Here is a 12,269-nt window from a genome sequence, read left to right as displayed (position 1 = left end):
AGGCCAGTCTTACACCCTCCCATTTTGTCCTCCACATGTGGAACATTGACCTGCCTGCAGTCTGGTTCTGTGCCCAGGCAGACAGCTGGTCTGTCTGAAGCCTTCTCTCGCTCTTACGTGCGCGTGCACACACACACACACACACACACACACACACACACACACACACACACACACACACACACACACACACACACACACACACAGAGGTGAAAAGAGAGAGGGAGGGCACATGGGACATATCCACAAGCCTAGAAATAGAGCAGGACAGGCCCAGGTCAGTGCCAGCCTAACTGGCCACCTGTCTGGCATATGAGATTTCCAAGGAAGTGATGTCAAGGTAATGTGGATGACACAGCCAATGATACACCCTCCTAAACTATGTGTGCACCACATATGCATTCCAACAACACTCGCTACTGGCAGTATCAGGTAAACATCGTGCATTTGACTGATTAAAAACAGTGGTTGTGTGGAGTGTGGTGGGGAATCTACTCTACCATCTATGGGTGATGTTTTCAACCGGCTGCAGAGTCCTTGAACGTCCCCGTAAGTTTCCCCAATTTTGCTTAGCGCCTCTGCACCCCGCAGTTCCATGAGAGAGCGCAGCTCCTTGAGCGAACAGCCAAAGTCCCCATCATGGTTGGCCTCCACCATGGAGTTCTTCACTCCACTATATGAGTTACTCGCCATTGTCTCACCACCTCGCCACTCTCACTGCGCAGCGTCGCTGCCTTGGCTGAACTTGGGGGAAAGAAATGGCGTCCCGGAAAAGCTTAAATCCTCACGAGAGCGAGCAAAGTGGTAGTTCCCATTAACAGCTGACAAACCCTTCAGAGGCAGCCGGAGTTGGATGCTAGGTCACGGGACTGGGTTAGATCAAAAAAAGCCATTTCCCTCGGAGAGCTGAGTTCCTAGTCTTTCATGTTGACTGAGGATCATCCACAGACTCAGAGAACGCCACACACAAGGATCTGAAAGGGAAAGTGAGGGAAAGTAAAGGGGAAATTGTCAAATTTAAGCGTTACACTATGCACATACATGTTACATACTTAAACTAAGTACTGACATAGTGATATAATCTTGATGTGTTCAACATGTAGGCACTTGTGCAATACAGATCTGCCACCCTTTCTAAAAACAGAACAGAGGAACCCCAGGTCACTGGCCCAGGATCAGGGCTCAAAATGATATGCTTCACCTCTGAAGGCAAAAGTTGTCTCCCCCTATTTAAAAAAGCAACGTGGGAAAAGGCCTACTCTTGACATTTTAACAGACAAGGAGAGAACTTGAAATGATGTCTCGTTTGATCCAAACTCAATTTGTGAACCGACCTTGACAATCCCCTGCCACTTCTCATTTCAAAAAATGAACAGAAAAAAACATACGGGCAAAAAATAGGAGGAACTCAAACATTTACTTCAATCAATGATGCTGTGTAGAATTCGCCATTTGACCAATGGAATTTATCAACACCCATCTGCACTGTACTGCCAGTCTGACCTGGTTTTGGTAAGTACATGTCTGTGAATGTTCTCATTCATCCAGGTCATGGTTATCCAAAGGAGTTGAATCAAGTGCGACTGGACTTGGTTTTGGTAAGTACGTTTCATTACTTCTCCTTAACTCTCCTTTTGATGTATTACTTAAAAATGGACCATCAAGGACTTCCAGGATTGCCCACCAAACCAAATGTGAAAATGTCCCATAGAAGCATCAAGCACATCATTGGAGTTGTAGCAGGTAAAGGTGGTGCTCTGCTTCTTTCATTGTAAGAACCATTACAACTTGGTTACTTTTAAGACACTAAGTTGAATTTTATGACTCGGTCTCAATGATTACAATCGGGTGCTGTGTAATGCTGTGTAAAATAATCTGCTTTACAGTTGTGACATACAGAGGTTCAGTCTCCCAAAACTCTAATCACTTCACCCTGATGTTTCACAAACACAGATTTGACATTAGAGAGGCAACCAGACTCTCTGCACTTTCATCAGTGAGGTTACATGGTGAGCTAGGGCGAGCTGACTGATTAACTTAGGAAAAGCCTCCTATTTAATCTAATTAAGACTATCGGTCGCATCAGGGAGATCCACGGTGCGCTACATGGGAGAGTCCATTCTAATAAGAGACTGCTGTCCATTCAGCTTTAATCAGCCTAACACAATAAGACTGATTCGTTCAAAAGTGCAGGCTAAAGCACAGCAGTTGTCATCCTGTTTTAAAGGGGATTTAATTTGATGGATTTCTAAGAATCATGAGGGACTACGACGTGGAAGCAATGGGATCAAGCAAATCAACTTGAACATATGTCCAAGATGATGACACGTTTGATTTTCAGCATAAAATAGCTTATGAAAGAACAAGCACACAATATGGTTTTAGTTTTAAAGTGAATTTAAAGTATGATCTGAATTACAGTTTGAATTTGCTTTTGAAATTTGTCATAGAGAGCAAATTGAAACCCTGACTTGCCCATTAGATCCAGGAAGGCACTGGTGCAGACAAGGACTAATTTCCCTGCCTGAAAAAAAAAACTGCTGTTGTCTCATTGTGGACACCAGCTGGGGAGTGAGTTTTACATACTCCCTGTCTGCATTAGCTTTTGGCTAGAACACAATCAAATATACAAGCTAGAGAGAACACAATTCATCTGTCATCCACACTTAAACACAGCCTACAAAACAACACCCCAAAATCAAAATATGTCAAAGAACTCTTAACTGGGACACACATGCAGCATGAGGGAAAATGCAGCATTTATATCACTAGCTACACAAATGAATACTAGCAGCTTACCACTGAGATTCTTGGAAACTATTCTGTCACATGTTGAAATCTATTTGGAGCCATCTGCCATGGAAAAAGGGACAGGATTTATTATTCATTACACTGCATAATTGCAGGGCAGGGTGCATTTCTGAGGTGGCAGAAACCCCCACTTTGAAAGGGAAATACCTTTTCTACTGGCCACAAGTTACGGGTGAGGTCTTAAAACACATGCCAGGGCCTCCGCGAATATGTTTCCCATTGTGTTTTTCAGATGTGTGAAAACACAAAGCGAAACTTTTACTAACAGTCAAACGAAACTGGTGCCACTTTTAGGTTAGGACATGCTGCAGTCCTTCTGAAAAAAAAACCCTCAGGTTCTTCTGTGAATTAGATTTGACTTAACAATAACATCATGTTTCCACCACTTCCAACAAATTCAGACAAGTGAATTTCCACCGAGTCCAGATGACTTACCATGTCATCTTGCACACTGCGGTGTGTGACTCGTTAAATGTGTTTTTCCTAAATGGTCCCTCTAAAATGGTCGGCATATTTAAGTTGCCCTGAGCACTACACAGGGTAAAGCACATGTTCATTCTAAAGTAATGAAAGCCGTTCTTTGCCTTCTCCATTTCCCTATCCTCACATCTTATGCTCAAAGCGCTTTCCCCCGTGAACGACAACAATGCCAAGATGAAGGAAGTGCCAACATTTGCTGCACTGTGACAGTTTCGGGTTGCGGAACAGGTCACATGTCACAACAGTGGAAAATCATTGTGATTGGATCTCTAAGCCAACAGCTGGCATTGTATGGTCGCACAACGATGAGAGCTAAGGTTAACCCTTTGCACACACCGGCACGTATACCCTGGCTTACTATTATGATTATGTGATGTTTTCACCAAGTAACAGAATAGAGTGCTTGACCACAACCTGTTCTCTATATTCAGGCCATTAAAGACTGCAAACACACTTTAGCTGGACAACTAAAATCTACCAGCAAGGAAGCTGTGGGAGCTGGAGGCAAATCACAAGTACAACAGCGGTGAGCATCTTAGTTATGCCTTTATGTCTTAGTTATGTCCAAATTGAAGGAAACCCTCTGGCAGTTTGTGCACCTCTGCGTGCCAACAACTTGATGGAAGTCAAGGATAGCAATTCCAGGGATCCCTCTGCAATGGAGCTGCCGAAGCGAGGGGTGGTATTTTTAGCTTTGCCCAGACTGCCCCCTCCCCCTCAACACTGGCCACAACTGAACTGGGTCAGGCCATGTAAATGTGGAGGGTACAAAGCAGAGGAAACCAACCTTCCGTATGCAGCATGGGCAATATCTCTGAGAGGACTACTTCACACCAGAGAGTGGGAACCTCTACAGAACTCTTCAACACCGTCTTCCTGCCAATTCACGGGGAAACACGGCCATTAAAGAGGTGTGACTCTGGCACATGAGACATTATCCTTCTCCTTTTCACCTCATTATTAGGGAAAATTTTTTAATCATCTCTAAAAAAAACTAAAAAAAACAAAACAAAAAACAAAAAAAACAAAAACAAAAACTAAACCCGAATGAGCCAAAAATGATCTTAAATCCTCTTCATAATTCTTAAAATTTGCCTTGTTCCTTTCATCGGCATTCAAGAAATAACTGAGGAATTGAACTGTGCATGGATATACATATTTTTGTGGGATAAGTAGACCAGAGAGATGCTTTTATTTAACGGTCTTGATCTTCATGTCCATACAATGGAAAATGTGCCGAGAATAAACCATTTTTGATCGAGCCACCTTGAAGATGAGAAACCCCCTAGGTTCTTTGTTACCGGTGACTCTTGACAAAGCACATCAGTGGCCTAAGGTCCTACTGACCTGCCATTTGCCACCACAGTGTGACCTTGGCTCTCCAGTCAACCATTCCAATTTCATCGTGGCACATTAGTATTGAGCATATGTCAAATGTCAAACTCACATCAACAACAGCTATTACACTAGTGGGGAACATTTTAGTGAAGGACAAACATACATCTGTTATGCACCATAATGTTTAAAGGTCCAAAGATGCTCTTTTAGAGAAGGCAGTATGGTTTGTTAACTATTACAATGACACAGACTCGATATCGATTTTTGGTCGCTTAATGTAAATGTCTCTTTTTTTTCAATAAAATGGTTCAATAAAGCAGAAATCATGTTGCTGTAATTGCTGGCATATGAAATGTAAAATTGCAAAACATCACTGAAAGAAGTTGGTTATGTACACCAGCAAGCTAAACAATCCACCAGCTTTCCTGGCAATTTAGAAGCTAAAGGCTATCTGCATGCTGCCTCCAAGTCTGTCTGAGAATTGTTCAGCAGAAATTATGCAGTAAACTTCTGGCTGTTACCCTTAACAACATGGATCTTGTGCACTCCTGCATGATTATCTCTTCATGACTAAGGCTGAGCAATTAACCATCATTAATCTGATATCTGTATTTTACATTGCCATAATTAATAATTGTGTAATTTTATGATATTCAAGTTTTTAAATTATATTTTCAATGTAACTGAAGGTCCTTGTGTTACGTCTAGTGCTTCCATTACACATGACCATTTAATATCTTTAATTGTGCAACGAACACAAATGGGACCAAATGGAAGAGGTCAGCAATATCAGGCGGGAAAGAAAGAGAAGCCAAAAATAGAGCGTTTTTGGAAAAATATCACAATGAGTTAAGTTAAAGGAAAAAAGGACACCCCTGCCCAATTTAATAAAGTTCAAATTTATCATAACACATTTTGTTTCCTAAAACCGAGATGAATAATGATGATAAATAATTCTGAAAATAATTGAGATTGCAGTTTTATCATTGGGGTCATTATAGGGCTGCACAAATTGTTTAAACTGAAAGATGCGACATATATTATATTCAGTACCAGCATCTCAGACCAAACCAAAACAAACCCCCTCCCTCCCTTCGCGTTCTTGGCTATTATTTCATTCGGTCTGGTTAGAATATTGTTTTTTACAGTATAGTTATTTTATTAACATTGGTAACATATTCAGCTTGGTAAGGAGCTATTTCTTTGTTCTGCTGAGTGACCTAAATCCGTGTAACATAATTATGAGCTTGCTAGCTAGCCTGCTAAAACTAGCTACCTCACATGCACTAACATGCACGCACGGCTAGACAGGATGCCAAAGCAAAGAACAGAGAACCTCGAATTACAACACACGCAGGTGGAGTGTGACTTCATTCTCTGCTTAGGACGCCATTACGCCACTGTCTCTTTACATAGCAAATAATGGTTTGCTGCTATATTAATGTTCGAAATCTTGTATATAGCACCCATAAATATGGTTAGCCTGATAATAGCACCTACGAGTTCGTGTTTTACTTTTTCTCTGACAATATGTTTAGAATGTCAAAAAACCAACATAATTGTCTGTAAACAATGACTACTAACCACTAGATGGGACTTGTTAGTAATTTGAGATTGCTTACAGCCATAAAGAAAACTGATGGCATTAGTACCCAACAGTTGGCTTGAGATTTAAAAAAAAATATATTGGATTAATGATCTAAAAACATGTTAACTTGAAATTAATCTATTGGGTATTTATGAATTGTGGACAAGCACATGTCCAACTAACATTTCGGCCCCTAGCTCTGAATATCTTTAACAGCATTGTGGAACAGCACATAAATCCGTGATACAACCCTCAAAATTCAGTGAGCAATATTGTCTTTGACGTACCACACTAAGTAGTTGGAATAATTGTGGACTAAGCTTTGCCTTACCATCCACACAGAGAAGGATTATAAGCATCACCCCATTATGAGTTAATAGCACCATCACAATGTGTTTAATATCACATTCAGAATCAGATTATATTTATCTTTCCATGCTAATGTAAACTACTAATTAGACACGTTAGTCCCTAGCTAACGGGTCTGACCCTTTAGCCGAGCGGTTAGTGATGTCGCCTTGTGGTGCAGGACACCCCGTATCGAATCCCGCACCGGGCAAGAAAACAACCGGTTACACTAATATACAGGGCTGAACGTAATGTATAGATTAAAGTTAAGAGCGCATGACGTTTACATATAAATGAACTTCCGTGACATTCAAGACCTCGCCAAATGAGTTTACACAATGATGATTCAGCCCATCCCCGCCAGGTAACTCTCGGTATTTCGCAGTATATCTGAGTTTTAATTCTGGTGTCTGGGACGACATTCCCGCGCGGCATCCTGCGCTAGGGCACCGGAAGTGATGTGTTTTATGTCAACCAGTAAGATTGCTTTGCACAGGATCGCAGGGTCGAATCCCCGTGTTACCTCTGGCTTAGTCGGGCGTCCCTACAGACACAATTGGCCGTGTCTGTGGGTGGGAAGTCGAATGTGGGTATTTGTCCTGGTCTCTGCACTAGCGTCTCCTCTGGTCAGTCGGGGCGCCCCCCCCGGATCGGCAAAGGGGGTGGAGCAGCGACCGGACGGCTCAAAAAGAGCAGGGTAATTGGCAAGATACAATTGGGGAGAAAAATCTGTGGGGGGCAAGATTGCTTTGCCAGAGCTGAATTCCCGTTCGTATGCTTCTGATTGGCTTGCCTTCAGAGCTTTCTGCTAGAAATCTTCTGGGCAAAGAAACGTTTCTGATGCTCCGGGGGGGGGGGGGGGGGGGACTCAGCATTCAGAGGAAGGATTAAAGTTAAGAAAAAAGAAAAGAAAAAAAGAAGAAGAACGCAATCGACAGCGAGGACAAACACGGATAACCACTGGTGTAGCTTTTCCTCGTTGGAGAGCGCCGAAAGAAGAACTCTCTCTGCCAGAAGGGGGAAACAAAACTTCCGCACTGCAGGTTTAAATTACATGCAATGCTTTAACCCTTATATACACACAATACAAAACTAGAGTACACTCAGTAGATTGCATTGTCTCGAATGGCTCTGCTGATTGATTTTCTCTGCTGTTGACGTTGATTCACAAGACGTCGATAAGAAAACATGGCTCGGCCATGGGAAATGTTTTATTGTAGCTACTGAGATGATTTCCAGCTGTGACTGTGATTAATCCTACTCTTGAAATTGTATTTTTATAGCCGAGTTTTAAAACTGGAGAGTATGCCACTTCTGCGAGGAGTGAGGTAGATAAGGCGAATAGGTTTTCGTTCATCCAGTGTTCCTCCAGCTCTCCTGTGCCAGGCCAGCAGTGAATGATTTGCTCGCTTGCAAAGTATGATCAACTTCTGATTTACTTTCAAGAGTCCTACCCGAATACATAATGTTTTGGTTTTGACACTGTCGCTGCCCGATCTGACTCAGCCGTAGACGTTAGTTGCGCTTGTCAAGCTAGAGAGTGAATGAAGAGAGGGGGCAGCGATAACGACAGCAATCATTTTTCAAAGGTTTGTAATCACTGAAACCACGAGAAGTTCTTCATCATACAGTCATAATAATTGTGCACAACAATTTTCAGGCTGATAGGTCCAGTAGTTTGCGAGTTTAGCTGCGGACACACACACACACACACACACACACACACACACACACACACACACACACACACACACACACACACACACATAATATTTCCTCCAGGCTACTGCCTGGCGGAGATAATTATATACACAAGAAATCAAGGTGTCACTATAGATCAGACTTTGACTCTGGGCCAACATGTCAAGTGTTTGATTTGCTATTGTTTTTTTCCAGCTGAGAAACATTGCAAAGCTCAGGCCCATTGTGTCTCAAGCAGAGATGGAAATGTTAATTCAGGCTTTCATATCGTCCCATCTTGACTACTCGCTTTTCACCTGCCTCAATAAAAATCCCTGGATCGTTTACAAGTGGTCCAAAATGCTGCTGCTAAACTCTTGACCAGATCCTCCAAAGGGTCTCATGTAACACTGATTGATTGCTCTTCACTGGCTACGCATCAAATTCAGAATCCAATTCAAAGTTCTTGTGATCACCTATAGAGCTCTGCATGGTCAAACACCTGCCTACATTAGAGATCTATTGCAGCCCTATGTCACCAACAGGTCTCTAAGGTCCTCTGATCAGGGTTTGCTGGTTGTTCTTCAATCTAGGCTAAAGGAGACTGTGCTTTTGAGGTTGTGGCTTTTAAACTTTGGAGCTCTCTCCCTTTGGACTTGATCTGTGAACACATTTAAAAAGTAGTTGAGACCCATTTGTTAAGAGTTGCCTTTGTGTAATTTTTTCTTATTTATTTCTGCTTTTATTGTGTTTTATGTCTGTGTGTATGTTTATGCTTTATTACCTCAGAGAAGCACTTTGTGACGCCTCTGCTCTCGAAAGGTGCTAAATGAAATTACTTACGCTGGAAAACTAGCTGTTACAAAACTAACTTGGATACATAGGCTGATGGCAACACAATTTCACAACCATTTTTCATATTCTGATGTGGCAAATTCATAAGTGATGAGCATGTGAGAGAAATTAATAAGCAAATCAGGAGACATCTACGATGAGTCAGGGAGAGAAATGACAAGTCTTCCCTGTCAGGATGAAAGTGTACAGAGCGCTGTGAAGAACTTTCATTCCTTTGCAGTGACTTCACTTCAGTTAATAATAAAATTTGGCATGCCATGCAGGTTGCACAAATGCTGCAAGTCCAGCGCTCCTTTCTTAATGTATCTCAACAAGTTATGACATTAAGCTTTTACATTTACTTAAAATCAGTGTAAGAAATGACTGTCAGCCTCTAACTTGGTTCACACATTTCTGAGTGACAGCAACAGTTTGGGTTCAAAGGCCTTAGACACACCAACAGACTATGTTACTGATGGTTCAGGTGAATCATTAAGCAAAGTCTGGATCTATGTAGGCCAGACGCGATAGCTTCAACTAAACATCATCCACAAATATCACTAAGGATTATTAAGTATAAAGAATTAGGCTTTCTTACAATGTTCTGAAGTCAACAGAACTGGACCAAACGACAAAACAAAAAAAAGTCATTTCCAACAGTCATGCACAATGACAGAATGTATTGCATTAGGAATCTTTCTTGGTACAAGTGGTATTTGACAAGAACGAAAGTGTTTTGGTATTCATAATATATATAGCCTAAAAAGTCAATGACTTGCTTGATTAGCAGTAAATGTTATTAATATCAAATGGCAACCATACAACGCTTAGGTGCCTGCCTGATGCGTAGACCCCTGGTCCTACTACTGAACTGAGTTTAACACCAAACAAAAATGCAAATTATTTCCAATACAGCACAACCCGAATATCAGAGGGGTTATGCGTTGTGATTAGGTGGCACGACTTTAGGCTCTCACCGAGGTTCAAAAGTTATTACACAAAGACAGGGAGACACTGGCACCGCAACAAGCAGGGTGCCATTTAATTGGATAAGGGTTGATCTCTTCGGGACACCGCAAGGTGCTCGGTGACTGCACTCACACTAGCGCTGAAGCTTTGCCGGTGATAGCGTCAGAGAAAGAGTGTGTGGGGGGGGGGACTACACAGGGCTACCAATCGAGATCACAGTGTGCAACAAGTAGACAATCGGTAAATGGAATCGGACGGTTAGAACATGGCAAACATTATTTTAGGAACATAAAGGAAACGAATGGCAAGGATCAAGATTACATGCTGGCAGCGCGGCACACGATCGCTTTACTCGCCGATTGATGTGCACGCATCTGCCCTCTACCAACGTGACGCTGAGGAGTCTGACAGCTCCAGATTGACAGATATGTTCAGTGGCCAATTCCGCCTGATAGGAAAGACGACGCAGGTGGCGCGGTGCGATATAAAGAAGCCTCGTTGATTGACTGAATGTCGGCGTTACGTTGGCAAAAATGGAATCGCGGCGCTACGCTAACGTGTTTTTCTCGTCGACTGAGCAAATTCATCTTCAAGCGCCCTGCATCAAGGTCTTTTCTTTTCTTTTTTGACCCACATGACGAGCTTATGTTGACCATGAGCTCGGGCAGATCCACGACGAGCCCTGGCAGTGCGTCTGCACAGATCAGCAGCGCCCGTTAACCCGACGAACTCACAAACCAGCCCTCACCTTAAATAGTTAACAGCACGGCAACTTAACCCTGTTGGCGCGATTCTTAAAAAAAAATGCCGCAAAATCGGTCTGCAATATTTCTCGGCATTCGCAAATGACAACTATAACGACGACTTGAGGTACGGATCGTGGCTTCGATCAACGGTCAAATGTGATCGCACGAGAGTGAGGTCGCCCGGTAACTGACAGCTCTGTACCCAAGAGCGTGACTTTTAAAACCAGATTTACCCATATTGACTTTTTAAACTTGTGCTCCCTTCAATCACCAGCAGTTGTCCGCGGGCAGCTGCAACGCGTGCAGTCGGACCGCATCAGTCACGCTGGGTTGAGAGCAGGCTAGCTTACAACGTTAGCCAGTTAGCTCGCTGGTGTTAGTTCGTCCCGAAACTTAAGACAGGGGAGGCGCAAAATCACCAAATTGGCTGATTCGGCGGGAGGCAGTCAGTACACTGCCCGACTTACACGGATGTGGAAAAGGAGAAGCCCAGTGTCAGCGTTCACTCAACATACATTAGCACATTAGCCTGCTGTTAGGCTAACCCACCGAGGTAGCGCAAACGGACGAACGGACGAGTGACAAGCCCTCGTTGATCACCGCAAAGAAAAAAAAAACGAAAGACCGAAAACGCTCAGTGTACTTACGTTACAAGTCTAACCGCTGAGGTGGCCATTAGCCTGCAGTAAATCCCCCCTCTACTGCAATAACACCTATGGAAAAAAGAAAAACAACACTTACTCCGTCCTCCGAGCGACACCCCAGATCCCCGTCTCTCTCCCTCAGTCTCAGAGAGAGACCGGACTCGCTCCCCCGAACTTGAGGCGAAGCCCCGCCCACCGCGCTGTCACAACACCGCACGGGACACGTGACGCGCGTCGGGAGGATGGGCACGGGCCCTCGTGTGGATCCCCATTGGCTTAGCCGGCATATCAGTCGCCTATGGAGACGGTTACGTCACGCTCCTCGTCTCGCTTGATAATAACGGGATAAGACCACCTCTCCCCATCATATGGTCAAAACCAGCGGTGAATAGTGGCCCAAATTTTGTGCACAAGTGCAAAAGTGCAAAAAAAAAAAAAAATTGGGGTGCCGGCACATCGTGTCCGCCTCTCTTTGCTCCACCTACACGCCGATAGTCTTCCCTCGGCGCCTAATCAAACCTGACGTCATTCTTTCCATGACGTAGCGCCTTTTTTTCCCTCCTCCGTATTCAGTCTGTGATTCTCACAGCAGTCCTGTCGAGGAGTCATACAGTTCACAAAGCCCCCTTCTTCACTGCTGTGTCCAACTGTTTGTCTGATACATTACACTGCAATGCTCTATATATTCCAAGCATAGTTTTTTTGTTTGTTAATTATACAACAAAGACTAAACAATACAGATGAGCATATGAGTTAAAGGTATGACAAAAGAATATTCAACATAACATTCACCAAGCCATCTCTATGGCCAGTTAATAAACACAGAGCGTG

General features: G+C 43.3%; 1 protein-coding gene across 5 annotated transcripts in view; it reads right to left on the bottom strand.

The window, feature by feature from the left end:
- The window catches only part of atp2b1a (ATPase plasma membrane Ca2+ transporting 1a), a 45,124-nt gene extending 33,540 nt beyond the window's left edge, over nucleotides 1–11,584 (bottom strand). For 4 of the 5 annotated variants that reach the window (XM_056277375.1, XM_056277377.1, XM_056277378.1 and 1 more), the window contains exons 1-2: nucleotides 11,536–11,584; nucleotides 501–974 (exon numbers count right to left, since the gene is read on the bottom strand). In XM_056277375.1, coding sequence (XP_056133350.1) covers nucleotides 501–693 — 193 coding nt within the window. In that variant the 5' untranslated portion in view covers nucleotides 694–974; nucleotides 11,536–11,584. Of the gene's footprint in view, nucleotides 1–500; nucleotides 975–11,441 lie in introns of all 5 variants that reach the window. The other variant, XM_056277376.1, reaches the window with a different exon arrangement.
- Nucleotides 11,585–12,269: the final 685 nt, after the last annotated feature.

The sequence above is a fragment of the Lampris incognitus genome, chromosome 3 (genome assembly GCF_029633865.1).
Source record: "Lampris incognitus isolate fLamInc1 chromosome 3, fLamInc1.hap2, whole genome shotgun sequence".
Lineage (NCBI taxonomy): Eukaryota > Metazoa > Chordata > Actinopteri > Lampriformes > Lampridae > Lampris > Lampris incognitus.
The sequence above is the reverse complement of the archived record's forward strand: the minus strand, read 5'-3'. Positions and strand labels throughout refer to the sequence as shown.